Source organism: Halichoerus grypus, chromosome 14 (genome assembly GCF_964656455.1).
Source record: "Halichoerus grypus chromosome 14, mHalGry1.hap1.1, whole genome shotgun sequence".
NCBI lineage: Eukaryota > Metazoa > Chordata > Mammalia > Carnivora > Phocidae > Halichoerus > Halichoerus grypus.
The window spans coordinates 33,466,754-33,494,315 of NC_135725.1; the positions used below are offsets into that span (position 1 = coordinate 33,466,754).

The 27,562-nt window shown below is 40.9% G+C and overlaps 1 protein-coding gene and 2 pseudogenes across 15 annotated transcripts in view; 1 reads left to right on the forward strand and 2 right to left on the reverse strand.

Moving 5' to 3' along the window:
- KDM4C (lysine demethylase 4C) overlaps nucleotides 1-27,562 on the forward strand; it is a 459,189-nt gene that overhangs the window by 24,491 nt on the left and 407,136 nt on the right. For 13 of the 15 annotated variants that reach the window (XR_013443953.1, XR_013443954.1, XR_013443955.1 and 10 more), the window contains 2 exons: nucleotides 12,519-12,679; nucleotides 19,796-19,971. Coding sequence is in view for 10 of the 15 variants with exons in the window: in XM_078062213.1 (XP_077918339.1) it covers nucleotides 12,536-12,679; nucleotides 19,796-19,971 (320 nt within the window). In the remaining 5 variants the exon portion in view is untranslated. Of the gene's footprint in view, nucleotides 1-12,518; nucleotides 12,680-19,795; nucleotides 19,972-27,562 lie in introns of those variants that run through there. The other 2 variants (XM_078062212.1, XM_078062214.1) reach the window with 2 other exon arrangements.
- Nucleotides 20,902-22,938, reverse strand: LOC118518809 (prolyl hydroxylase EGLN2 pseudogene; annotated as a pseudogene).
- LOC118518807 (small ribosomal subunit protein uS2 pseudogene) lies at nucleotides 23,664-24,549 on the reverse strand (annotated as a pseudogene).

A 27,562-nucleotide genomic window follows, 5' to 3' on the forward strand; every position in this document is an offset into this window, starting at 1 on the left:
GTAAATGGTTTGGCTCTGGCGAGGCACAGAAAGGAGTTCAGGGTGGAGGGAGGAGTTAACCATAATAGAGTGAGTGGAGGATGGTGGATGTGTGTCATCATCCCCCTTGCCCCCCCCATATGCAGAAGCTGTACTAGGGGAGGGCTTATGCAGTTTTATTTATTTATTTATTTATTTATTTAAAGATTTTATTTATTTATTTGACAGAGAGAGACAGCGAGAGAGGGAACACAAGCGGGGGAGTGGGAGAGGGAGAAGCAGGCTTCCCGCTGAGCAGGAAGCCCGATGCGGGGCTCGATCCCAGGACTCTGGGATCATGACCTGAGCTGAAGGCAGATGCTTAACGACTGAGCCACCCAGGCGCCCCGCTTATGCAGTTTTAAATGCTGCAAAGAGACTGATAAGAGGATTAAAGACAATATATAGCATATATAGAATATAGCTATATATAGATAATATAAAGACAACATAAAGACAATATATAACATATATAGCATATAGCAGTTAGAAAGTCACTGGCAGGGGCCCCTGGGTGGCTCAGTCGTTAAGTGATCCAGGTCCTGGGATCGAGCCCCGCATCGGGCTCTCTGCTCGGCGGGAAGCCTGCTTCTCCCTCTCCCACTCCCCCTGCTTGTGTTCCCTCTCTCACTGTGTCTCTCTCTGTCAAATAAATAAATAAAATCTTTAAAAAAAAAAAAAAAGAAAGAAAGTCACTGGCAAACTTTCCCAGAGTGATTTCAATGCACTGGTGGATGGAGATGTCAGATTGCAGTGGGACTGATGATTGAATAGATGAAGTGGACAAAATGAGTGTAGGCTATTCTTTGTTGGGGTTTGCTATGAGGGGTTGGAGAGAGAGGGCTATAGCTGGAGTCTTTCTGGTGGGGGGGAGAATGTGTACAGAGAACCTTTGAAAATTACATGGGAGGGGCACCTGGGTGGCTTAGTGGGTCTGGCAGCCGAATCTTGGTTTCAGCTCAGGTCGTAATCTTGCAGTAATCAGATTCTCTCTCCCTCTGACTCCTACCCCCACCCCTGCACGCACACATTCTTGTGCTCTCTCTCTCTCTCTCAAATAAATACATAAAATCTTTAAAAAAAATTACATGGGAGAGATTTGAGCATATGTATAAGCAGTGGGGAAGAAGGTAATAGAAGGGATTTAATTTGAATGGTTTTCTTTTTTTTTTTTTAAAGCCAACATCTGTGTGCTAACTATATAGCCTGGCAATGTGCTAGACTCTTACATTTAGCTGCTTACTGATTCCCTGTCACAGTGCTGTAGGGGGAGGAGTGGTATCTCATTATACTGATGGGGAAACAGAGGTCTAGTTTAAGTAACTTTCCAGAGGTCATGTAGTCATTATGTGGGGGAGACAGATAGGAGGGATTAGAATCCAGTTCTGGGGGCACCTGGCTGGCTCAGTCTGTAGGGCATGCGACTCTCAATCTGAGGGTCATGAGTTCAAGCCCCACGTTGGGCGTGGTGCCTACTGAAAAAAACAACCCAGTTCCATCTGACCCTAAGGTATGATCTTGCCTCTACCTGGCTGCCTCTTAAGTGAGATAGTCACAATTTGAGAGAAATATACAAGGTGATTTACTTCAACTCCCATTGTAATAGTAATTGTTTTTAAAGATTTATTTATTTTAGAGAGAGGGAGAGAGAGAGAGGTTGAGTGGGAGGAGGGGCAGAGGGAGAGAGAGAAAATCCCCAGCAGACTCCCTGCTGAGCTCGGAGCCTAACTCAGGGCTCTATCTCATGGCCCTGAGTTCCTGACCTGAGCCGAAATCAAGAGTCAGACGCTTAACCAACAGAGCCACCCAGGTGCCCCAATAGTAGTTTTTAAATAAAATGTCATTCTGTTTGGTTGAGATTACCATTGTGATGTAAATTTAGTTTAAGTGCTGGAAAGCCAAGTAACTATCATAGGCTGTAGCGATCTTTTGTTTAGTGCTTCAGCCTAAGGATTTGGGCATGGACTATCAATAGGGCTGTGGTCATTGTATTGGTAGAGATGAATGGAAACTTTATCCCAAGGGAAAGGATAGTAGGATTTCTAACAATTAGGTGGTTATTGTATTGCACATGATATGACTGGATATAGAGTCTGTCTCCTCCCAACCTTCACCTCACATTTTCTAATAGTTGCCTATTTAGTGGAATTTGACTGTTGTTAAAGGAACTCTGACATTCTGCCATCGAACTTTGCAAGTTGAAAATAAGGCAGGTAGTTAGAAAAAGTCTGAGTATTGAATCTAAAAGGTTCAATGTTCTAGTTTATGCCTTTTAAATGAGGACATTCTCCGGCACCTGGGTGGCTCAGTTGATTAAGCTGAGTTGACTCTTGGTTTCTGCTCAGGTCATGATCTCAGGGTCCTGAGATGGAGCCCTGTACTGGGAGTCTACTTGAGATTCTCTCCCTCTCCTTCTCCCTCCCCTTCTGCTCCTCCCCCTGCTCACACTTGTGTACCCATGGTCTCTTTAATGAATAAATAAAATATTTATTTATTTATTTATTTTTTAAAGATTTTATTTGTTTATCTGAGAGAGACAGAGAGATTGAGAGAACGAGTCGGGGGAGGGGCAGAGGGAGAAGCAGATTCCCCGCAGAGCAGGGAGCCCAACATGGGACTCGATCCCAGAACCTTGGGATCATGACCTGAGCTGAAGGCAGACACTTAATTGCCTGAGCCACCCAGGCACCCTAAATAAAATCTTTAAATGAGGACATTCTCAGGTTTATAACAGAATATAGATCTGTGTATACGTACATATAAAACATATTGAAGACTCTTTATTCTAGTTGTTGTGTTGCTCTTTTATAATATTCTTTTTTAAATTTAATTAAGCTCTACACCCAACATGGGGCTTGAACTCAGGACCCCAAGATCAAGAGGTGTATGTTCTACTGACTGAGCCAGCAAGGCACCCGTTTTGTTGTTGCTCTTTTAATCTTATTTTTTTCTGCTTTGTTACATTATCCTATTGCTTTTCTGTGAAAATTTCTGGTGACCAGTTGTTGATGCGTATAGTTTTTATTCATATGTATGATGTCCTTTTTATTCTGTAACAGTCCCTTGTTCCCAACCCCTACCTCACCCTCCTTCTTTCCTATTGGCGTTTGGAATGAAGACTGTCTCACATTCAGAATTTGGCACATTGCTTTCCTGTGGTGGTATTTACTTTGTTCCTCTGGCACCTTATTTCCTGACAACTGGTGGTTAGACTTAATGGTTTAATGGCTTGGTTTAGATTCAGATTTACTTTTTTTAGGTAAAAACAATTAATAGGTGATGCTGTGTATTTTCCATTGCTTCAAGTCATGACTGCCTATTCCAGTGATAATGAGCCTGACTCCTCCATTATAAAGCTTCCTGTTAACTTGCCACCTCATGATTTCAGCATTTTTGATGAAGTTTCCCTAGATTATTTATTAGGGATTGTAAAAAAAATGGTGATCATATAATTCTGTTATTTTTACTACATTTATTAGTTGGAATTTTTCTGTAAGGAAGAACTTTCTGCTATCAATTCTTTACTTACCCTAAAATACCTTTTGTTCCAGAAAAAGCAAGATAAGGGCTTGTTTCCTTCTCTTTATTTATAAATTTTTAGAGTAATGTGTTGATATATTCCAGTGGTGATTGATGCTTTTTTTAAAAGCAATATTGTATACTTACAGATTTAATACTTTTTTATTGTATTTACTTCACTATGTACTCATAGTTTCTTACTTTATTTAATTGATTATAGTTCATTACTATCATTTATTTTGATGCTCAATTTCCCCCAGATTTAGCCAATGGAAGCCCTTTCAAGTTGGCTTTTATGTCCTTTAGATATGTCCCCCTTTGTTTTTTGAGTGTTTCCTTACTTTCTGGCACACAGCAAGATGTTCTTGGCTTACCTTGTACTTTTTCTTCCCTTGTCCTGGAATTAGTCCAAGAAGCCCTGGTTCCTTTCAATGGACGGTGGTATTTAGAAACCAAGATTTGAGAGCTCATTGCTGCTGTGGTATTGTAGCTCCCAAGGCTTCTCAGTGGGCAGAGCTAAGGAGGTATCTGTACATATACATGGACATGTACGTGTACACTTTCACATATCTACCCACATACATACATACATACATACACACTACAAATTTATACCAGTGCTCCCAAATTCCAATCTATTACCGCAGGTCAACTCTAGTTTCCTCCCCGTCCATATTTGTAAATTCCTTTCTCCAACAGGGAGAACTTGGCTCCCATTCTTGGCCAGTATGTATCCAGTCTCCTATCGTTGCTGCTGCTGTGCTTGCAGGATGTTCTCTTCATCCACTCAGGCTCTGATACCCTGCCTGGGGCCACTGTGACTGTTCTCTCCAAAGTTCCCATGTCCTTTTGACATGACTCTCATTAGTTGTTGTTGTTTTCTTAACTTTTTATTTGGAAATAAATTCAGACTTACAGAAAGTTTGCCAAAAAGAGAACAAGATATTCCCCATACCCTTCATACAGATTTCCTAAATGTTATAGTTGCTCTATGCTTATTATTTACTTATTCTGTGTGTGTGTGTGTTTGCATAATGTTTTCTGAACCATTTGAAAGTAACTTGTAGCTGTAATGCTCCTCTAACTGTAAACACATCATTATATGTTTCTAAAAACAAGAACATTCTCTAACCACAGTATAGTTATAAAGATCAGAAAATTAATTTTGACACAGCACTATTATCTGATCTGCAGATCTTATTCAAATTCACCATTTATCCCAATGATATTCTTTGTAGCATAAGAAAAGAGAAAAAAAATTTTTGTTTTTTGGTCCAGGATCCAAGGATCACATATTTCATTAGTCTTTTAAAAATCTGGAACTACTTTTTATCTTTTGCCTTTCATGACCTTCACATTTTTGAAGAGTATCAACCTCTTATTTATAAGAATATCACTTAATTTGGCCTTTCCTGATATTTCCTTGTGATTAGATTTAGGTTATTTACTTTTGGTAGAATAGCCATATAAGTGATGTATCTTTCTCAGTACATCTTATCAGGAGGCACATGATACCTAATTTTCTTAGTAGTGATGTTAGTTTTGAAGTGTTATGTATCCTCGGGGTGCCCCCGGGTGGCTTAGTTGGTTGAGCGTCTGCCTTCGGCTCAGGTCATGATCCCAGAGTCCTGGGATCCAGCCCCACACTGGGCTCCCTGCTCAGTGGGGAGTCTGCTTCTCCCTCTCACTCTGCCATTCCCCCTGCTTGTGCTCGCTTTCTTTGTCAAATAAATAAACAAAATCTTAAAAAAAAAAATGAAGTGATATGTATCCTCAGTAGTCTTTGATAGCTTGCTTTCTTTCTGGAACAACGTGTTCTAGTCACATCTTACACATTTCTTGTCCCAGACCTGGAACCAGCCTTTTCTTCAAAGATCCCTGGTTCTTTTTATTGAGATATGGGATTTAGAGACCATAATTTTTGTGCAATGTGTAATTTTTGCTACTGTCTTGTCATTGTTTCCATGCCTTTTTAAGTGGACAGTACTAGGAGATAAACATTTTAAGAGAAAAATATCTTGAGTTCATATTGCTGTTTCAAATTCTAGTGAAAGATTAAGTTTTTATGTAATCAACGGATTTTATATTCATATCTCTTTATAATGAAAATCTTGATCCCTAATGACATTAGCATTATTACTTATTTGCTGTATCTTATAGTATTCTTATAATAGTTAAAAAAGACCTAACAGCAGTATTACTACTAACAATTTGACAAATAAATGCAATTTATATATATTTTAAAAATTGTTCTATATCCCAGGGTATATCCTGTTAGAATCTATAGCCTAAATACTATGATTCATAGTTATTTAAGCAGTTCTTTTCCTTGTTTGCTTATGCCACTGACTTACTATACATCTAGTTTGTTTTTCAGTTTTTAGGCCTGGCTTTTTTTTCTTTTTAATTTTGTAAATCATTTATATGATTTCAGAGTTAAAACTACCAATAGGGCTACACTCACAAAAGTTTTGCTTCCTTACCTGTCTCTTCTTTTCCCTTTAGGTAACCATTTTTATGGGTTTGATCTTGCTTCCTATACAAAAAGTAGAATATTGTAAACTCTGTTCTGCACTTTCCTTTTTTAATTTAACAGTGTAATTTGGAAATCACTGCAGGTCTGTACTTAGAGATCTTTCTCATTCTTTTTATGTTGCCTATACTGTGTTGTTGGAAATAACACATTGATTCAACCAGACTCCTTTGATGGACACTTATGGAAGTGTAAGAGATAGAGGAAGGAAAACCAAGAAATGATATATATATATATATAATTAATACCTGAGTCAGTGCATTTGAAATATTGATGCAAAACTGAAGTGGACGTATAAATTAGATGTTATATGCTGTAAGATTTAGTACTGGGAAGAAGTATGGAGTTTGCAACTAGAATTAATTACACTGTGAGCATTTCATGTAAGGAAAATTGCTTCTCCTGACCCACTGAAGTCTAGACCTGGCTGTAGTCTGACCCAGGAAAGGAATGTCATGCCGGGTGGGGCCAAGAGTGAATACTTGGCAATTTTAATGGTTCCAAAACACTCTTCTGCATACTTAAGTCTGAGGAGATGACAGCCTGAGTGCTCCAGTATCTGTTAATCTTGCCAGATCTTTGGTGAACAAGAGGAGAAGCCTTGCTCAGTTTGCCCAGGAGGATGACTTCTGCTTGTTCCCGTCCACTAAGGGTGTAAGAGTGGTGTGATCAGGATTGTGATTTGGTTGGTATAGATTGTTGGAGAGAATTTACATGTTTCCTTGGATCACCTCTCTTTAGGAACCTTCTCCTGGGACCTATAATATTATCTGTGCGATAAAAGAAACTTTTGCACAGATTCATTTGTTGCCTTGGCTCTTCCATCCCAGAACTGTCTCCCTGAGTCCACCTTCCCATTTTTACTTCTGGTCTCTGTAGGCTGGGGGAGCAAGGTGGACTGTTGATTTGAATGGGACCAAGATGACTAAAGAAGAGCTGCCTGGGTCTCTGGGACAGGATTGAGGCCTGGCTCAGGCAAAAAATGATTAATAGGCTGAGGGCTTTTCTTTGCTGTCATCCTTTTCTATTTCAGAATAGAAAAATCTGAGAAAGATGAGGGAGTCAGATGGAAGGTCAGAGTATTATAGGCTTTAGTATTGGTGAAGCTGGGGTTGGAGAATGTGGCAGTCTACCATGGTCCCATCAGTCTGATCCCTGATGCTTGCATTAGTTTGTTAGGGCTGCCATAATGAATTACCACAAACTTGGATGGCTTAAAACGAGAGAAATTTATTCTCTCACAGTTCTAGAGGGTAGAAGGCCAAATCAAAGTGTCAGCATGGCCATGCTTTCTCTGAAGTCTGGGGAACATCTGTGCCTTTGTTTTAGCTTTCTGTATGTTCTGGCATTCCTTGGTGTGTCTTCCGTCTGCCTCCATCTTCACATGGTATTCTTCCCTCTTTTTCTGACTCTTCTCCTTTTATAAGGACACCAGTCATATTGGACTAGGTGTTGAACATGATCTCATCTTAACTTGCTTACATCTGCAAAACCCGTGCTTCCAAATAAGGTCACATTCACTGGTATTGAGGGTTAGGTTTTAACACATCTTTTTGGGGGACACAGTTCAACTCATAACAATGCCTGACTGAGCACTGTGTAAGTAGAAGCTTACTTGGCTCACTGTGAGACCGAACTGGGTGAGTTGCAGTGTTGGAATGGAAATGCCAGCCTTCCAGCTACCTCAGGCAATGTCCAAGCCCTCCCTCTGGTGGACTTGGCACTTGGGAACTGAAGTAGAGCAAGGTAGTCATACCTGTTCTGACCAGGCCTTGACTGCTCAGTTTCTTCTAAAATCTCACCGTAGGGAAGGAGGAGTGAATGAGGACTGGGAAGGAAGGATGGCCTCCAGGTTCTAGCGGGTCCACATGAGGAACCATGGGGAAGTATTCTCTTCTAACACTGGCATAGCTAGTAATCATGCCTTGGTTCATTTTCTTTTTAGCTTAATACATTATCTGCTTAAATGGTGAGTGCTTTATCTACCAGGGTTGCACTTTGTAGTCGATCCTTAAGTGTCTCTTCAGAGGCAGTTAGCAGTGCAGGCCAGTTCTTTGGCAGGCATTGTCTAAGAACCTAGTACTCCGAAGATGAGAATCATCTGTTTTTACATTTTCCACAGAAATTGCTTAAATAAGAGAACACAATTTGGAAGTACAAGTGTACACAGGAAAGCTATATAGGATATAGATTTACATTTAGCAGCAAAGCATCAGCTTCAGTTTCTTTTTTATTGCCAAATAAAGATACATGATTAAAATAAGAGCAGATGTTTTTCCTTCATGATAAAGTAAAACTTTTCAGAAAAAAAGCTTGGGAGAGTTATAGAAATATGAATTAGTGTTACACTTTTCTTCCCTTCCTGAAAAAGATCTTTCATTCATTAAGAAAAAATTCTTAGGGTGGTTACTATAAATATGGCTATTTGGTTTAGGTGGTCTAAAAAAACATTGAAGGCTAGCTCTGTAGAAGCCAAACAACAAAGTTGTCATCACAGCTATTGTCACTCACTTTGGGGACTCAGTCTCTAAGAGGTGTAGCATTAAAAAAAATGATTATTGCATCACCTTCAGCTGAAAATCATAGGTATATTTTCCCCAAAGTATAATAGTCTTTCTCTGAGTGGGAAACATTGCAAGAGCATTTTAAACCTACTTTTCTGCTTGAGAGAAATAAAGGTGAAAGAGAAAGAAGGGTGACTGGGAATTTGATTGTAGCAGCATGATTAGGTTTAATAGTCATAAATGGGGATTAGGAGAAACTCAAGGAACAGTAAACTTATAAACTTCCTTTTAAGGGTAAAGAACATAAGGAAGCAACCCAAAAATGAAATGAAAATGGTTATTAATGTCCAAAAATAATAAAAAAGTGAAATTTAACACCAGACTTTTTTTGCCTATCATATTGGCAAAGATTTGGGTGGTGGGATTAACATTAAATTTTTAGAAATTTTAGCATATTTCAAATTTATGATAATCATATATTAACTTTATAGATTGAAAAGTGTCTGAAACATAAGTTAACTAGGTCTTTAGTATATGTACCTGATTTGTAGGTAGAACTAGGTTTGTGTTATCAGCAAATAGTGACACCAGGAGGAGACAAAGTATATTTCACAGGCAAGTTAGCAAACTAGGTCAAGGGCAGATATTTAATTCTGAATGCTACTAATTTGCTGCATATCTTACAATCTCATTGCTTCAGTTTCTTGTCAGAGCCATTGTTCTGTATTTTAGACCAAAAATCTTGACTTGTCTGTTTTTCTCACTTGTATCAGGAAATTTTGTTCTGAATATATCTGTAATCTGACCACTTCTCACTGCCCACCTCTGGTCCAAGTCACCATTTTATTTTGCCTGGATTGGTATAAATTGCTTCTGTGCTTCCAACCTTGTCTTTGTTTGATACAACAGCCAGAATGATGAGCCTGCTCACTGCTCTGCTTAAAATCCTCCAGAAGAGTTACCTTAGAAAACACTGTCATCTTCTTGAATGGAAACACATGTTAGAGTATCAAGAATGGGAATGTACAAGAAGGGGAAGAGCCCCAGATTACTTCCCCAAAACTCATTTTCTCCCTGTCTCCCCTCTCTCCACTCTCTCTTGCTTTATGACTTCCAGTCACACTCACATCCTTGCTATTCCTTGAAGAGCCCAAGAGGCCCCTTGCTGTTGCCTTAGTCCAAAATGCTTTTCTTCCAGTTATCTGCATGATTTATTCCCTCCTTCAGGAGTCTGAAATGTCTTCCCTCACCTACCCTGTATAAAATAGCTAATCCTTGGTTTCTTCTTCAGAGTGCTTATGACTTATTTATTGTTTGCTTCACTCCACTCCTGTTAGGGTTTCTCTTCATTCCCTCCTGAATGCTTACTCAGCAATTAGGCATTCAGTAACTGTTCATCAAGTGACTGGCTGGATTTTGAGTTTCTTTTCTAGTGTCTTTTTCCTCTGCTGGAGAGCTATGCATGCCACCCTTGTTCTTCGGGCAGGGGAAAAGTAAGGCTGCCTTCCAGGCACCAGATGTTTCTACAGAGGTAATCTGGGAGCTTCTTCCCCTTTCTCACTGCTCAGATTTTTGTATTCTATTATTCTTTACCTGTCAAGCAAGTGAGACTGTTTTCTAAGTAACTTTTCTGTGTGTGAGATCAGTGCATTCCTTTTCCTGCATTTGGTATCATTTTGTGTAAATACTTTAACATTTTGGCATTTATTTCTTCATTCAGTTAGCAAATAGTTATTATAGCAGATGTTATGAACCAGGCTGGATCCCAGACTGGAGGTTAGGTCCTAAAGAGACAGCCTGCTTTTCCTGTGAGTTTATTTATTTTTTTATTTTTAAAGATTTTACTTATTTATTTGAGAGAGAGAGAGAGAGGCAGACGGAGAGGGAGAAGCAGGCTCCTGATGTGGGGCTTGATCCCAGAACCCCGGAACCATGACCTGAGCCGAAGGCAGACGCTTAACTGGCTGAGCCACCCAGGTGCCCCTCCCTTGAGGAGTTTAGAGTTCAGTGTATGGTCAGAAGTGCCAACCACTGGGATAGGCAACTACTATGAGGAATGCAGAGAGGGAAGTCAAAACACACAGGCTGGTTCACCTAGGCCTACTTGAGAAGGATTGAGAATCTTAACAGTGGCCAGGAGTTTGCCAAGTGAAGAGACAGGTAAAGGCTGCCCTGATGGGAGGGAATGACTTAGGCAGAGGCACAGAGGGCTCTACTTGTTTAGAGAAGCACAGAGTGTTGTTGGAGCTTAAAGTATAATGCAGGCTGTGGTGATAGACAAGACCATGATAGTTATGTAAAGGTTTGATCTAGGTGCTTCTAAAGGATTATGCGTGTCTTGTATAGAGGTTACACTTTCATCCTGCAGCCCAGGATTTGGGCCTGCGCATCTGTATATGTGTGAGGGGAAGTGGGTGGGGAGGTGGCCTGGAAGGTTTTTTCTTTTGCATGCCTCCTCCCTGAGGCAGAGAGAATATAGAATAACACCCAGTGCTTATCACATCCTGTGCCCTCCTTAATGTCCATCACCCAGTTACCCCACTGGGTATGATATGCAACTGATGAATCACTGAACATTACATCTGAAACTAATGATGTAATATATGTCAGCTACTTGAATTTAAATAAAAGAAAGAATATGGAATATTTTCTGTCATGTATTAACATATCTATATTCATGCAGATTAATTTCTCCTTTATATTTAAGTTCCTAGTGGATGGCAGGGTTAATTTGATTCTCCTCACATGTACTTGTGAGATAGATGCTTATTTAAACCTTTAATGAATGATGATCACATCTTTATTGGTAGTCCTGATGTTTTAACCTCTTATCCCATAGCATGTTTTCATCTTCTCCATCTCTTCCCAATTTTTCTTTTTGTCAGGCAAATTAAATTTATTTATTTTTTTAAAAAGGAGAGCTTTGTTCTGAGAGTATTTGTTGTTTGGGTTGTCAGATGCCAGGCACTATTATTGCTTCTGTAAGTGGGTTGGGGTAGGACTCCTTTCTGGAGCAGGCAGGCCAGTGCTTCTTACTCATCCTTGCATTCTGTGTGTAGTAGGTGTTCAGTACATATTGAGGGAATCATCCTGGTTATTGTCAGCAAGATTAAGTTCATATTTTTGTAGCACAGCCTACTGCCTACTTTCCTACTTCAATATCCTGTAATCTTTCCTTTCTAAGCTACAGGCAAACTAAACTCTCTCTATCTTTACAATACTTCCAGATATTTTCACTGCTTGGAATGCTCTTTCTCTTATCTGGCAAACTCCTACCCCTTCTAATAAGTCTTAACTCTGAAATATTTCTGAGTAATTTAGGTTGAGTTAGTTACCCCTGCCTGTGTACAGTTTTGTATTGAAGTCTGTTCCGCCTCTAGATAGTGAGTTTGGATGGTGAAGGTAAATCTTACCCTTTTTTCTGTCTCCAATACTTTAGCCTGGTGCTTGGTAGTTTTGCTGAATGTGTAGTTTGTAAATTATTATAGGAAGGCATATTATGACACTTAAAAAGTCTGTGCTGGGGATGTTGAGCATTGTCCATTCACTACTCATCCTAGGTTAGGCCTTTATACAGGTGTGTGCATGAGAGAGTCTGTTTCAGAACTGGTACATAGGAACAATACCTTTTGTAAACTTGCAAAGTTAGAAAATTCATTCTTACTAGGAAGGATTTTGAGGAGGTGAGCAATACAATCAGGTCAGTGATTGAATGCCAGGAATAGGAACTTGGGAGGAGAAATGACTAGAGGCAGGTTCTTTTTCCAGGAGTCTAGGGAGAGATGAGGAAGTCTCCCTAATGGGGTGGTAGAGGGAATGGTAAGTAACTCAAAGAGAAGAGTTTCCGCTGGGAGTGGGGTGCTTACATGCTATTTGGGAGAAATGACCACCAACCTTAAGCACACAATAATTCAGTGCTGATGACTGCATCATCTCCTCTGCAGAGACTGCCCCAGCCATCATGGAGGTGGCCGAGGTGGAGAGTCCTTTGAACCCCAGCTGTAAGATCATGACCTTCAGACCCTCCATGGAGGAGTTCCGGGAGTTCAATAAGTACCTCGCATACATGGAATCTAAAGGAGCCCATCGAGCAGGTCTTGCAAAGGTGATTATCTTTACATCCTTTAAACCAAAAACAATCACTTGGCCTTTCATTTATGCTCTTAGTCTTCATGATATGGGAAATGGTTTATTCCAGAGGAAGATATTTACAAAATTTGTTTTCGTTAATCCATGCAGAGCATTTGATTTGTTCAAAGAATAATTGTCTTATTTTTCTTTTAACTGTTTATGCTAGGTTGTGTTCTAGGGCTTTTTTTTTTTTTTTTTTTAAACAAAACACGTGTGGCTTCTAGAAACCAAAGAGATCCATTGGATGTGTGGGCTTCAGAGAGAGGTGAGAGTATTCATAGCTTTCATCACTTTCTCATAGAGGACAGTTATTAACTGGAAGCTTAACTACTTCCCTCCTGTCCCTCCCTCTTTCCCTCCTCTCTTCCTCTATTGTTTCTTTCTCTCTTTCCCCTTTTACAGATATAACAGATTTATCGAGATGTAATTCACATACCATACAATTTGGCCACTTGAAGTGTACAGTTCACTGGTACTCATTGGCAGTCATTCTCTGTCCCTGCTATCCCCTCAACTGTAGGTGACCACTAATCTATTTTCTTTCTCTGTAGATTTGCCTATTTTGTTTTCTTTTCAGTTACTTGCTTATCAAATGTGGAGAGTGCCCACTGCATACCAGGTACTGCCAGGTGCTGGGGGTTTGTATAGAGGAGATGGGATAGTAAAGAGCACATTTCTGCCCCTGTTGAGTTTATATTCTAGTGGTAGCTTCTTAAGGTGGTGAGATAAGGACATTTAAGCAGCGACCCAAAGGATATAAAGAAACCAACTTTTTCAAGATGTGGGGACAGAAAGAATAGCAAGTCCAGAGGCCTGGAGGCTGACCTGAGTTTCATGTGTCAGAGGAACAGGAAGGTGGAGTTGGGGCTCAGTGAGCAGAGGAAGAGGTTGGTAAGTAAGGTAAGAGCCCTGGAAGGGGCCAGATCATACTGGGCTTGCCTGGCCTTAGTAAGGATTTGGGTTTTATTTTAAGTGTAGCATTGATGGGCTTAAAGCAGAGGAGAGAAGGACATGGTGGCTATTTGTGTGTTTGTTATTTTTGTGACATTATTATTATTATTATTATTTTTTTAAAGCTATTTATTTGAGAGAGTGCATGCGTGGGCATGAGTCAGGGGTGGGACTGAGGGGGAGAGAGAATCCTCAAGCAGACTCCCTGCTGAGCAAGGAGCCACAGGCTGGGCTCGATCCCAGGACCCTGAGATCATGACCTGAGCTGAAATCAAGAGTCAGTTGCTTAACCGACTGAGGCACCCAGGCACCCCAGTGACATTATTTTGAAAGTGTCACAATGGCTCCTACATGAAGAATGAATATCGTGGGGAGACAGAGTGGAAACAGGGAGTCCTGTCAGGGATAGTTGTGATATGCTGAGGGTCACAGTAAGGTGCTGAATATTGCACTGCAGGTTTGCACCCATAGATCCAAAGTTAGAACTTTGAAAGAGAGATGATCTATATAATTCATCCTTTGATCACAACCTGAGATGGGTTCCTTGTATAATGGAAATATATTTCTTTTTTCTTAAATGTTTTTTAAAAGATTTTATTTATTTATTTTAGAGGTAGAGAGAGAGAGAGCGTGTGAGTGGGGGGAGGAGCAGAGGGAGAGGAACAAGCAGACTCCATGCTGAGTGCAGAGTCTGACGTGGGGCTCCATCCCATGTCCCTGAGATCATGACCTGAGCTGAAATCAAGAGTTGGCCGCTTAACCAACTGAGCTATCCAGGGTCCCTGGAAATATATTTCAATTAAAAATTTACCTCGTAAGAGGCTAGGGGGTGAGGGAGGGAAAGAGTTCCCTCAGAAGAATATGTTTTACTGCACTTACTTCATTTTATTATTCTAAATGTTAAGCTTGTAATCTGGGTTTCTGTAGATTTGTCAGCATCTCCTCAGAAATTCCTGAGCCCTGCCAGAGCCTGCTCCACTGTGGCTGGGTCATGGGTTCTTCTCGGAATTCCCATCTCCAAGGGGAGGTCCAGTAGCATTAAGAGCAGACATCAGAGGAGAGAACTTTCAGAACTGCCGGGGTTGGTTGGTATTCAAGTCCTCCTGCATCTGGATGCTCCTGCTTGTAACCCAAATCGACTGTGCTGGTATCCATCCCCTGAGGTCTGTCATTTTGTTGTGTATGGTTCAAGTCCCTCCTAGAAAAGGTTTAAAATTTGGGGGATATTAAGTTGAGTGAAAGTTTATTAGGAGTGGGTGAGAGACAGAAAAGGAAGATAAAGAGGAAACAAAGAGGTAAAGAAAAGGAAACAAAAGTAAAGAGGTTTATAATGAATTTCTCAGATGAGGAATTCTTAGTTTAACCTATTTATTGAGTTAGTTCTTAAAGAACCCACTTTTGGAACCTCAACACTTCAGATTATCTTTGACCTGGAAAAAAACCATCCTCCCTACTGCCCCCTTCGAGAAAAATCATTCTTGAGTTGAAGAAAATATCATTTCAGAATTACTTGACACATACAATTTTGATCATAAACTAGCAGTGGGTTAGTAAGGATTTGGGCTTTATTTGAGTGGAGGAAAGTTGGGGGTGACTGGTTGTCCCTTTCTCTGGGCTTTGAATGCAGCCCTTTGTCTTGCTCTTCTCCCTTTTGTTCCTTGCAAACATAGATTTTACTGTGTTCCTCTGAGATTAGGGAGTGTCCTGTGGTAGGGAAGCACATTTAGTAACATGAGAAGGGGAAGCAGCACACACCCTCCCAAGGGTACACCTGTGCGGCTGTTGGCATTCTGTAACAGAGTGGAGTTAATGAGAAGCACAATTAGTTTTCTGAGTGTTGAACAAAACACACCTGAGTCTAGACTTTTTTATTTTTGAGTGAGATTTATTGACAAAGTTGGAGATACTCATTTATTCCGTCTTGTGATAATTTTCTTTTGCTTCTACTAGGAATACAATGAACTGTTTTTTTGTTTTTTGTGGGTTTTGGGGGCCATTTTTGTTATCTTTTACACCAAGTCACATAAAGTCAGTTTCACCTACTTTCCTTTTTTTCCTGGAATTTGCAGCAGGAGCAAATGTGTAAAATTGCACCAAATCAAGTTGTAAAAATCAAAACTGTATTAATGCTGCTAGTTTGCTTTGAGGGCAAGCCCTGGGGATAGAGCTACCCATCAGATTCTTTGTTAATGCACCATTTAACGAATTGGTCTTAATTTATGATTTGGAGAAAATGGTTGAGTAGTTCCAGTAGTAGTGATTTTGGCCTTAGATTACAGTCAGTCTTGGTTTTTCTTTTATTTTAGATTTATACTTTAGATTTAACTTTTATTTACATAGTGAGAGATTTGGCACCTGGACTTTTCTGTCTAAAAGGTGGTTGTCAAGTTGGGAAAGTGAAGAATGACAGTCTCTTTAAATGTAAAACTTACATTGTTTTTGTGGAGAAAGATTATGATGAAACTTTATTACATATGAAGTGGGTGAAATTATTCCACAACAGTAATCTGGACATAGACTATCCTGGACCATAGGTTATGCACATTACATAGTTTTGTGAATAGCTTGGAAAGTATAGACAGTGATCTATGTCCTCAAGCTGTGAAGAAAGATTTTTAAGATGCACTGCTCTTCCTCTTCCTCCTTCTTCCTCAGTAGGTAGATGGTGATAATAGCGACTTATTTCAAGATAAGTAGTGCAAATACAGATTTCAGTCAGAAATTTTCTTTTGAGTATAGGGTGCAGGCTGGGATTGGGGAAATGGTGATATAAAATAAAATGTATGTTTTTATTTTGATATAATAATCTCAAGAAGGTAAACTTTAAGAGGAATGGGTTTCCTTCAGTTAGATTCATTGAATGTAGAAGTTTAACTTTGGAATCTTTTAAAGTCCTGAATATCTTGTGCTTCCATTTCCTCCCATTTCCTGTGTAAGACAATCTCATGCATTGAAATTTAAAATTACAGTCCAAAAATAAGATTTTTGTTATAGACCTGAACTTACAAATTTTTTGAAGTTCTGTCTGAACACTTTTTTGTTTTTTTTAAAGATTTTATTTATTTATTTGACAGAGAGAGAGACAGCGAGAGAGGGAACACAAGCAGGGGGAGTGGGAGAGGGAGAAGCAGGCTTCCCATGGAGCAGGGAGCCCAATGTGGGGCTTGATCTCAAGACCCTGGGATCATGACCTCAGCCGAAGGCAGACGCTTAATGACTGAGCCACCCAGGTGCCCTCTGTCTGAACACTTTATCAAAAGTAAATGAACACATATAAGAAATATTTGTAAAGATAATGTTTAATTTTTGTAAATTTATTGTATTCATTACTTCTCTAAATTTAGAAAAGAGAATTGCTATAAAACTTTTTTTTCACAAGACAGGAAAATATTAAACTTGAAATATAATATTGATTTTGATTGTAGATATATTTGTTTCTAAACAAGAGCCTGAATCAATCCATGTTTTATTTTTTTGAATACCTTGCACTTATTTCTGATGAAGAACAAGTTAGTATTTACAGCCCTTTCCCCTTTCAATATGTTATGAAGACAATTTTGTGTGTTTATCCATATGCATTTGTTATGATTGTCCATATTCTTTTAAAGTATTGAGTATGTGTTTTCAATAGCGTATAATATGATTGTGTCTATTCTCATTTTAAACATACCTTGGAGGAAATAAAATGTGAAATATCTCCATATCGCTGATGAAAATTAAGTTAACTTTAGACTTGACAGCTCACTTTTGATTTTTTTTTTTTTTTGGAGTCAGTTCTGTCATTTACCAGCTATGTGCATTGGAGAAATCACTCATTCTCCTGACCCTGAGTTTTCTCATCTGATGAAGCTTAACCTAGACCTTTCATAAAAGCTAGTTGCAGGTACACTGTAGATGTGAATATGAAAGACAGAACCTTAAAACTCTTAGAATGTAAAATAGAATGCCTTTATGCCCCAGGGTAGGAAAATATATATATTTTTTAAACCAAAGATCAAAGCAGTCCCATAAAGGCAAAAATGAACAAATTGGATTATGGGTTAAGGTTAAGGATTTATGTTTATCAAAAGATACCCTTAAGAAGGTTGGAGGGCAAGTTACAGGGTAAGAGAAGGTATTTGATACATGCACACATATACATATAGATATTTACAAATATATATACACACATTCAAGAATAACCAGACTATATAAAGAATCCCTATACATTAGTAAGAAAAAGACCAACAGGGTGCCTGGGTGGCTTAGTCGGTTAAGCGTCTGCCTTTGGCTCAGGTCATGATCCCAGGGTCCTGGGATTGAGTCCTGCGTCCTCCCTACTCCTCAGGGAGTCTGCTTCTCCCTTTGCCCCTCCTCACACTTGTTCTCTCAATCACTCTCTCTCTCAAATAAAATAAATAAAATCTTAAAAAAAAAGAAAAAGAAAAAGACCAACAGTGCAATAGTAGAATGGGTAAGAGACTTGAATAAACACTTTATAAAAGGGGGTATTCATAGAGTCAGTGCATATGTGACAAAGTTTCTTTAGAAATTAAGAAAATGCAAATAAAATCTACACTTGACTACCATTACACAACCTATAAGAAAGACTAAAATTTAAATGATCGACAATACAAAGTGACGATGAAGATGGGGAGCAGCAGGAACTCTGCATACATTGCTGGTGGGAGTGTGAAATGGTACAACCACTTTGACAAACATTTAGTAATAACTGTTAAATTTGATCTATACATATCTAATGTCCCAATAATTTCACTGTTAGGAGTGTCTGTAGATATGTGTTTATTTTAGAGAACTGTGTGCTTGGATGCAGCAGAAAATGCACACAATGGCATTAATAGCAGTGTTATTTGCAAAAGCCAAAAATCAGAAAAAAAACAAGTGAGCACTAAATGGTCCCCCATTTATGAATAAATATTTGTATGGAGTACTGAGTAGGAATGAACATCAGTGAACTTCAGCTATATAGACCATCATATTTGAATCTCAAAAAAATATTGAGTGAAACACAAAAGATAAGCCTCAAAGAAGGTATGTATATATGGGTAATTATATTTCCATACATTTCAAAAACCAGTGCTAGGGATGCATATCCAGGCATAAAACCATAAACCCCAGCAAGGAAATGCATACCATAAATGCTGTGATAGTGGTTACCTTTTGGGCAAGAGAGACATGTGTTTAGAGGGCACTTGGAGGTACTCTGATGTTTGCTTTATAATAATTCACAGTTACATATTTGTAATTATGCATTTATTAATGTGTGCTATCTATATTTTGCAATTAATTTTTTAAAGTTTATCTTAAAAAATTAAAAGTTTCTAAAGGTGAATAAATTCCAGCTATAAATCATGACTTAATTAATAACTTTGTCCCTTCTAATTTTTAATCATATGCATATGTTTTTGGTCTTATTGTTTATTGATCATTTCACTGTTAGTAATTAAGTGTTTAAATACTGTTGGAAAAGAGTAGTGTGCTGAACAACCTCATACAGGAACATAAACATTGATAATGCATATCTCTTTTCAACTTCATGTTCAGTGATACCATGTTGGTAAGCTCAAATTAGCTGTGGTGGGTATAGTTACATCATGGAAATAGGCAAGAGCTACAAATCAAGGTTTTCTCCACCTTCCCAGAAAACTGATTGTTAAACATTTACTAGCACACCACTCCTCTATTTGCCATATTGTGTGAGAGGTATTTAAAGAAAATCATACTGACTAAACAAATATTTGCTTATTTTTTATCATATTAATATAAGCATTATTTGAACTTCTAGTTATTTTGCTTCTATGTGTCTCAATTTTACTTTTAAAATTGAGAAGTGAGTAGTATCAACTAAAAATAAGTTAATAAAAGTACAGTATTTGGTATAAAAGTACAGTATTTGGTATAAAAGTACTGTTTGATATAATGCTCAATAAATTTTGTTGTTTAAAAAAAATCGTATCAATAAGGTGAATATTTAGAAGAATACAAGCATTTCCCTTAATCTGAATCTTCACAGTTCTTTTACACATTTGTTAAAGAAATGCTGAGAAATTCTTCACTTGTATTCTGTTGGAATATCAAAGCTAAATGACTACCTGGAATATTTTCTGGATAATATTTTATTTTATTATTGTATTTTTAGGTGATTCCTCCTCGGGAATGGAAGCCAAGACAGTGCTATGATGACATTGATAATTTGCTTATTCCAGCACCGATTCAGCAGATGGTCACAGGGCAGTCGGGACTGTTCACGCAATACAACATCCAGAAAAAAGCCATGACAGTGAAGGCGTTCAGGCAGCTGGCTAACAGTGGCAAGTGAGTGCATGCAGTTTGCTATTTTTACTCTTTTTGAAGATATACATGAACATGGTGAGAAATCAAGTAGACAGAGGAGCTTTGTGATGAAAAGTAGGAGTCTCCTGCACATCTTCTTTCAGTTTTCATTTAACTGTTTCTGTTTTCTGTTCTTCAGGTGGTTGCTTGCTGACATTTAGTTTACTGCTAAGGAAATTATTTCTCATTTTATCATCTTGTTCATATCTATAAATGTTTTTTTCTGTCTTTTAGTTGCCATGAGTGTTTTTGATTTTACACATGATTCATATTTGTTAGGCAAATTTTCTTTGTGTGACAGTGTTTAAGTCTTTTTTTTTTTTAGCTCTGAGGTAGACTTTTATTTTTTTCTTGGCTGATAGGACTCTTCACGCCCATGCTCCTCCCAGCACCTTTTATCCTGCCCACACAGTGGCAGCATAGTCCAAAAGGTGCCATGGCCGTAGCAGTTGGGGAGTCACTTCACATTTCAGGCTGGAGGAGTGAAGGGCTTGGGGATACTCCCTACCAACAAACCTTTACCAGCAAGAGACCAAGACATCGCAACCCCCAAGCCTGCATCCTGGCAGGAGGTGGCAATGGCTTTTTCCAGCTCTCCACACCTGAGAGGAACAAGACCAGACAGGGTAAACCACAGGCCCCCAGCTCCAGTGATGGTAGCTCCCAACCCTGGCGCCTGCCCAAGGCACAGCCCCAGCTCCCATCACAGGGCAGGAGAGGTGTCTCCTCCTCCGTGGTCCTCGATGTCAGACGGAGCCCTCCACACTGGTCAGGGCAGAGGCAAAGTGGGGAGCAGCAGCAGTGGCAGAAAAGGAGCAGGCACTGAGACTGGTTGTTGGCCAGCAGCATGGGGCCAAAGGCTCTCCTGAAGTCAGGGCAGGCTGTCTGTCCTTGCAGCTCTGGGGCTGGCCACTACGTGGGTGTAGTTGGCTGTAACACAGGTACTTGGGCACTTTTCTTTCTGGATGGTAGCTGATAACTTGTCTTTGGCTGCTCTCCATTCCTTGGCATCAAAATACCAGATAGTGATGGCATGCCTGGTGGTATAGGCTGGTTCCAGCTCTTGGGGGTTCTGCTGATCAGTCCAGAAAATAAGCAGCCCATCAAAGAGTGGCTCGATGTTGGTTACCACAGGCCAGCCCTCAGGGGAGATCTGCAGCAGGCCGCCATGCACCTTGATGTCCCAGTTCTGATTCAGGTAATAGATAGAGGTGATGCAGTGCCCATTGCTGTGGAGATTGTCCATATGCCTTATGTGCCCCAGCCTGTTGCCTGAGTAAGACACCGCCATGGCCTTGGTGCGCCCGTTGTTGACATAGCCACCCAGCACCCAGTGCAGTGGCAGATTACAGCATCCACATGGACCATGAGGAGCCCAGTGCTTCAGCAGCTGGCCTCATGGCCTTCTACTGAGGCCGTCTGGCCCTGTAGATGCTGTGTGGTGGGATAGCCTGCTGGCTCACTAGCTGTCTGTCATGCCTGTGCCCACTCTGCTTCAGGGCCTCTACCCTGGCCAGCACGTGGCTACCCAGTGCCGTCCTCAGGAAGCTGTCCCTGACACAGATGCCATAGTATTGCATGCAGAGCACAGTACGGTCTGGGGCCAGGCACTTGGGTGCAGCAGGTGGCACCTCCTCCTTCAGCCACACTCTAGCCTCACCATTGCCACTGCTGCAGCCCATGCTGCCCTCCCCTTTGGCCTCTGCCTCCTGGTTCTCCTGCCTGCCCCAAGGGCCACTTGCTTGGGTGCAGAGGCATCCCCATCATCCTCTGTTCATTTCCATTTGGGAACCTCAGGCCTGGCACCCTGGGACATCAGCTCCTAGCACCCCTTGGTGACTAGTGCTGCAACATCTTCACTCTGCAGCAGCTGCAGCTCAGCACCATCCTGCCCACCGAAGCCCTACCACAGGGCGCTGGCTGTGGTGGAAGTGGCTGTGGCCCTGGGGGTCCCACTCCCCGCGGAGGCCTCACCAGGTGTTCCTGGTTTGTCGTGGGAGGGTAGCAGGGGACATCGCAGGTAACTCTCTATCCCGATCCTGGCCCAGCCAGGATCCAAAGGCTGTGACACGGGATCTGGCAACTAAGGGAGCCTGACTTAGGGGCTGTGGCTGGCACAGGCTGTCCGTGGCAGTAGCGTCTTCATCCCCTGGGCATGGAGGGTACAGCCCAGGCCCATGATGCCACCCTCCTCTGCCTCCTCCATTTGATGCAGCTGGGGCTGGGCAGCTGTGCCTTGCATGGGGCAGGGTGAGGCAGGGCAGGCAGCAGAGGCTCTTCTCGCACCTTGGGTGTGTTCACTGGTCCCCAAGTCCCCTGCTGCCCCTAGGGGCTTAGGAAAGGACCTGTCAGGGTGGTGAGCTTTTTCCTTTGCCCTCCACACCATCAGTTGTGCCAGCCACCAGTGCTGCAAAGCACACCATACCCCTGACGATGTTTAGGTCTCAAATGATACATTATATATTTAGAAGATGAGTAATTTGAACAGGAAACCCTGAACGACTTGAAGGGCCACCATTATTGTATTAGCATTATTGTAATTATACCTATTGCTGTGTAACAAATTACCCCAAACCTTATAGCTTAAATCAACAAGCATTTAATATCTCAGTTTCTGTAGGTTAGGAATTTGGGAGTGGCTTAGCTGGGTGGCTGTGGCTTAGGGCCTCTCATCTTGCAGTCAGGATGTCAGGTGGGGCCGTTATCATCTGAAGGCTTGACTGTGACTGGAAGATCCTTTTCTAAGATTGTTCCCCTTACATGGCTGTTGGCTAGAGTCCTGAGTTCCTTGCCACATGGACTGCTTCTCATGTTGTGGCAGCTGGCTTTTTCCAGAGCAAGTGATCCAAGAGAGTAACCAAGATGGAAGCCATGGTATCTCTTCATGATCTGTTTCTTGACTTCTGCCATATTCCATTTGTTACAAGCCAGTTGCAAAGTGCAGCCCATAGTCAGGGGGATGAGAATTAAGCTCTACTTCTTGAAGGGAGGAGTATTAAAGAATTTGTGTATATATTTAGAAACTATCACAGTTATTATTATAAATTACCTTTCTTTTTAAAGATTTATTTACTTATTTTAGAGAGAGAGAGCGAGTGGAAGTGCATGAGTCGGGGCAGGGGCAGAGGGAGAGGGAGAGAGAGGGGGAGAGAAGCAGACTCCCCACTGAATGCAGAGCCCGACATGGGGCTTGATTCCAGGACCCCAAGTTCATGACCTGGGCCAAAACCAAGAGTCAGATGCTTAATTGACTGAGCCACCCAGGCACCCCTTTAAATTACCTTTTTAAAAAAAGTTTCTGATATGGTAGTTAAGGCCCAACACCAAAACATTAATTTGAAAAAAAATTAAAACGCCAAATCAGCCAACCAATCAGCTGATCAAAAAACTTCACCATCTAAATTCTCTGGGTAGGTGCATGTGAAATTGAGCTCTTTGGATGAATTTAGTTGATATCTTTTTAAAATTTTAAATTTATATTTGACATAGTCAGTACTTGATGGTGCTTGAAGAATCTTAATTGTGTATGTAAAGTTCCAGCTATGGAGCACTGTGTCTATTCCAAAGGAATTGAAAGTTTTATATTTCTTCTTCTTTTTTTTTTTTAACTTTTACAAACTGTTTATTTTCTGGCAAACTTATTTCCATTTTGTTTGCCTTTGTGGAAGAGCAGCTTAACACCACTCAGTGGTTGTTCTACCCATTCAGTGGCCTGAGCAGTGGGAGATGCAGACCAGTCTTCAGTGGTCGGCTGGGTGCTCCAGTCTTCAGTAGAGGACTGCTGAATAGGCACAGAGGGCCCCTGCTCGCCTTCAGACCAGTCTGCGACTTCAGGTTGAGTAGCAGTGAACTCAGGAGCGGGAGCCATCCATTCATTCTGAAATTCCTCCTGGGTCACAGCCTTTTCAGCAGCGGCCTGCTCTTCCTTTTCAATCTCTTCAGGATCTCTGTAGAAGTAGAGATCAGCCTGACCTCCCATGGGTGTTCACAGGAAATGGTGCCACACATGTGCAGAACTTCCCTGGCCAGCACCCACCACATCAGACCCACTGAGTGAGCTCCGTTGTTGTTGCAAGAGATGGCAATGTCCACATAGTGCAGAGGAGAGTCTGTGTTACACAGAGCAATGGTAGGCAGGTTAACATAAGACGCCTCTGTAAGAGGCTGGTGATCAGCCCTGGGATCAGTAACCGCCAGAAGTCTCGGCTCCCAGAAGGCTGCCTGGCTCCGGTTAGTGAAGATTCCAGGAGTGAAGCCGCTGGCAATAGGAGTAGCTCCAGGAGCAGTAGCAAATTTCAGCACAGCTCGCTGGCCACTATTCCTGGACGATGTGACAGTGACATCAGCTGGGTTTTCAATGGCAACAATGGCACAAGCTGCCAGCAGAAGCTTCTCCCACTTTCTCTTCAGATTTATGATGTAGATACCATCACTTTTCTTTTTGTAGATGTACTGTTCCATTTGGAAGTCAAGGTTAGTGCCACCTAAGTGGGTTCCTGCTGCAAGGAATCTGAGGACATCCTCCTCCTTCATTTGCAGGACATCAAGGGCTCCAGACATTAGTTTCCTTTTAAGTTACGAAAGGAACGCAAAACGCCATATGGACCCTTCCCTGGGTAGTGCAGAAAAGGCTCTTCTTTTTTTTATTATTATTGACATATAATGTATTATTTGTTTCAGGGGTACAGGTCTGTGATTCATCAGTCTTACACAATACACAGTGCTCCCCACAACACATACCCTCCCCAATGTCCATCACCAAGCCACCTCATCCCTTCCACCCACCCTCCACTCCAGCAACCCTCAGTTTGTTTCCTGAGAGTCTCTTATGGTTTGTCTCCCTCTCTGCTTTTGTCTTGTTTCATTTTCCCCTGCCTTTCCCTATGATCCTGTGCCTTGTTTCTCAAATTCCACATATCTATCAGTGAGATCATATGATAATTGTCTTTCTCCGATTGACTTATTTCGCTTATCCTCTAGTTCCAACCACATCATTGTAAATGGCAGGATTTCATGATGGCTGTGTAATATTCCACTGTATATATATACCACATCTTCCTTATCCATTTAACTGTTGATGGACATCTGGGCTCTTTCCATAGTTTGGCTATTGTGGACACTGCTGCTATAGACATTGGAGTGCACGTGCCCCTTCGGATCACTGCATTTGTATCTTTGGGGTAAATACCCAGTAGTGCAATTGCTGGGTCATAGGGTAGCTCTATTTTCAACTTTTTGAGGAACCTCCATCCTATTTTCCAGAGTGGCTGCACCAGCTTGCATACCCACCAACAGTGTAGGAGGGTTCCCCTTTCTCCGCATCCCCACCAACGCCTGTCATTTCCTGACTTGTTAATTTTAGCCATTCTGACTGGTGTGAGGTGGTAACCCATTGTGGTTTTGATTTGTATTTCCCTGATGCCGAGCGATGTTGAGCACTTCTTCATGTGTCTGTTGGCCATTTGGATGTCTTCTTTGAAGAAATGTCTGTTCATGTCTTCTGCCCATTTCTTGATTGGATCATTTGTTCCTTGGGTGTTAAGTTTGATAAGTTCTTTATAGATTTTGGATACTAGCCCTTTATCTGATATGTCATTTGCAAATATCTTCTCCCATTCTCTCCGGTTGTCTTTTGGTTTTGTTGACTGTTTCTTTTGCTGTGCAAAAGCTTTTTATCTTGATGAAGTCCCAATAGTTCACTTTTGCCCTTGCTTCCCTTGCCTTTGGCGATGTGTCTAGGAAGAAGTTGCTGTGGCTGAGGTCGAAGAGGTTACCGCCTGTGTTCTCCTCTAGGATTTTTTTGTTATGTTAATCCCCATACATTACATCGTTAGTTTTAGATGTAGTGTTCCATGATTCATTGTTTGTGCATAACACCCAGTGCTCCATGCAGAACGTGCCCTCCTCAATACCCATCACCAGGCTAACCCATCCTCCCACCCCCCTCCCCTCTAGAACCCTCAGTTTGTTTTTCAGAGTCCATCATCTCTCATAGTTCATCTACCCCTCTGATTTCCCCCCCTTCATTCTTCCCCTCCTGCTATCTTCTTCTTCTTTTTTTTTTTTTCTTAACATATATTGCATTATTTGTTTCAGAGGTACAGATCTGAGATTCAACAGTCTTGCACAATTCACAGCGCTTACCAGAGCACATACCATCCCCAGTGTCTATCACCCAGTCACCCCATCCCTCCCACCCCACCCCCCACTCCAGCAACCCTCAGTTTGTTTCCTGAGATTAAGAATTCCTCATATCAGTGAGGTCATATGATACATGTCTTTCTCTGTTTGACTTATTTAGCTCAGCATAATACCCTCCAGTTCCATCCACGTCATTGCAAATGGCAAGATCTCATTCCTTTTGATGGCTGCATAATATTCCATTGTATATATATATCACATCTTCTTTATCCATTCATCTGTCGATGGGCATCTTGGCTCTTTCCACAGTTTGGCTATTGTGGACATTGCTGCTATAAACATCGGGGTGCACGTACCCTTTTGGATCCCTACATTTGTATCTTTGGGGTAAATACCCAGTAGTGCAATTGCTGGATCATATGGTAGCTCTATTTTCACTTTTTGAGGAACCTCCATACTGTTTTCCAGAGTGGCTGCACCAGCTTGCATTCCCACCAACAGTGTAGGAGGGTTCCCCTTTCTCTAGGATTTTGATGGATTCCCGTCTCACACTGAGGTCTTTCATCCATTTTGAGTCTATTTTTTTGTGTGGTGTAAGGAAATGGTCCAGTTTCATTCTGCTGCATGTGGCTGTCCTATTTTCCCAGCACCATTTGTTGAAGACTGTCTTTTTTCCATTGGACATTCTTTCCTGCTTTGTCAAAGATTAGTTGACCATAGAGTTGAGGGTCCATTTCTGAGTTCTCTATTCTGTTCCATTGATCTGTGTGTCTGTTTTGTGCCAGTACCATACTGTCTTGATGATGACAGCTTTGTAAAAAAAAAAAAAAACAACTTTGTGAAGTCTGGAATTGTGATGCCACCAGCTTTGCTTTTTTTTTTTCAATATTCCTCTGGCTATTTGGGGTTTTGTCTGGTTCCATATAAATTTTAGGATTATTTGTTCCATTTCTGTGAAAAAAGTTGATGGTATTTTGATAGGGATTGCATTAAATGTGTAGATTGCCCTAGGTATCATAGACATTTTCACAATATTTGTTCTTCCAATCCATGAGCATGGAATGTTTTTCCATTTCTTTGTGTCTTCCTCATTTTCTTTCAGGAGTATTCTATAGTTTTCTGAGGACAGATTCTTTGCCTCTTTGGTTAGATTTATTCCTAGGTTCTTATGGTTTTGGGTGCAATTGTAAATGGGATCGACTCCTTGATTTCTCTTTCTTCTGTCTTGGTGGTGTATAGAAATGCCACTGATTTCTGTGCATTGATTTTATATCTTGCCACTTGACTGAATTCCTGTATGAGTTCTAGCAGTTTTGGGGTGGAGTCTTTTGGGTTTTCCACATGAAGTATCATATCATCTGCAAAGAGTGAAGATTGCACTTCTTCTTTGCTGATTCGGATGCCTTTTATTTCTTTCTGTTGTCTGATTGCT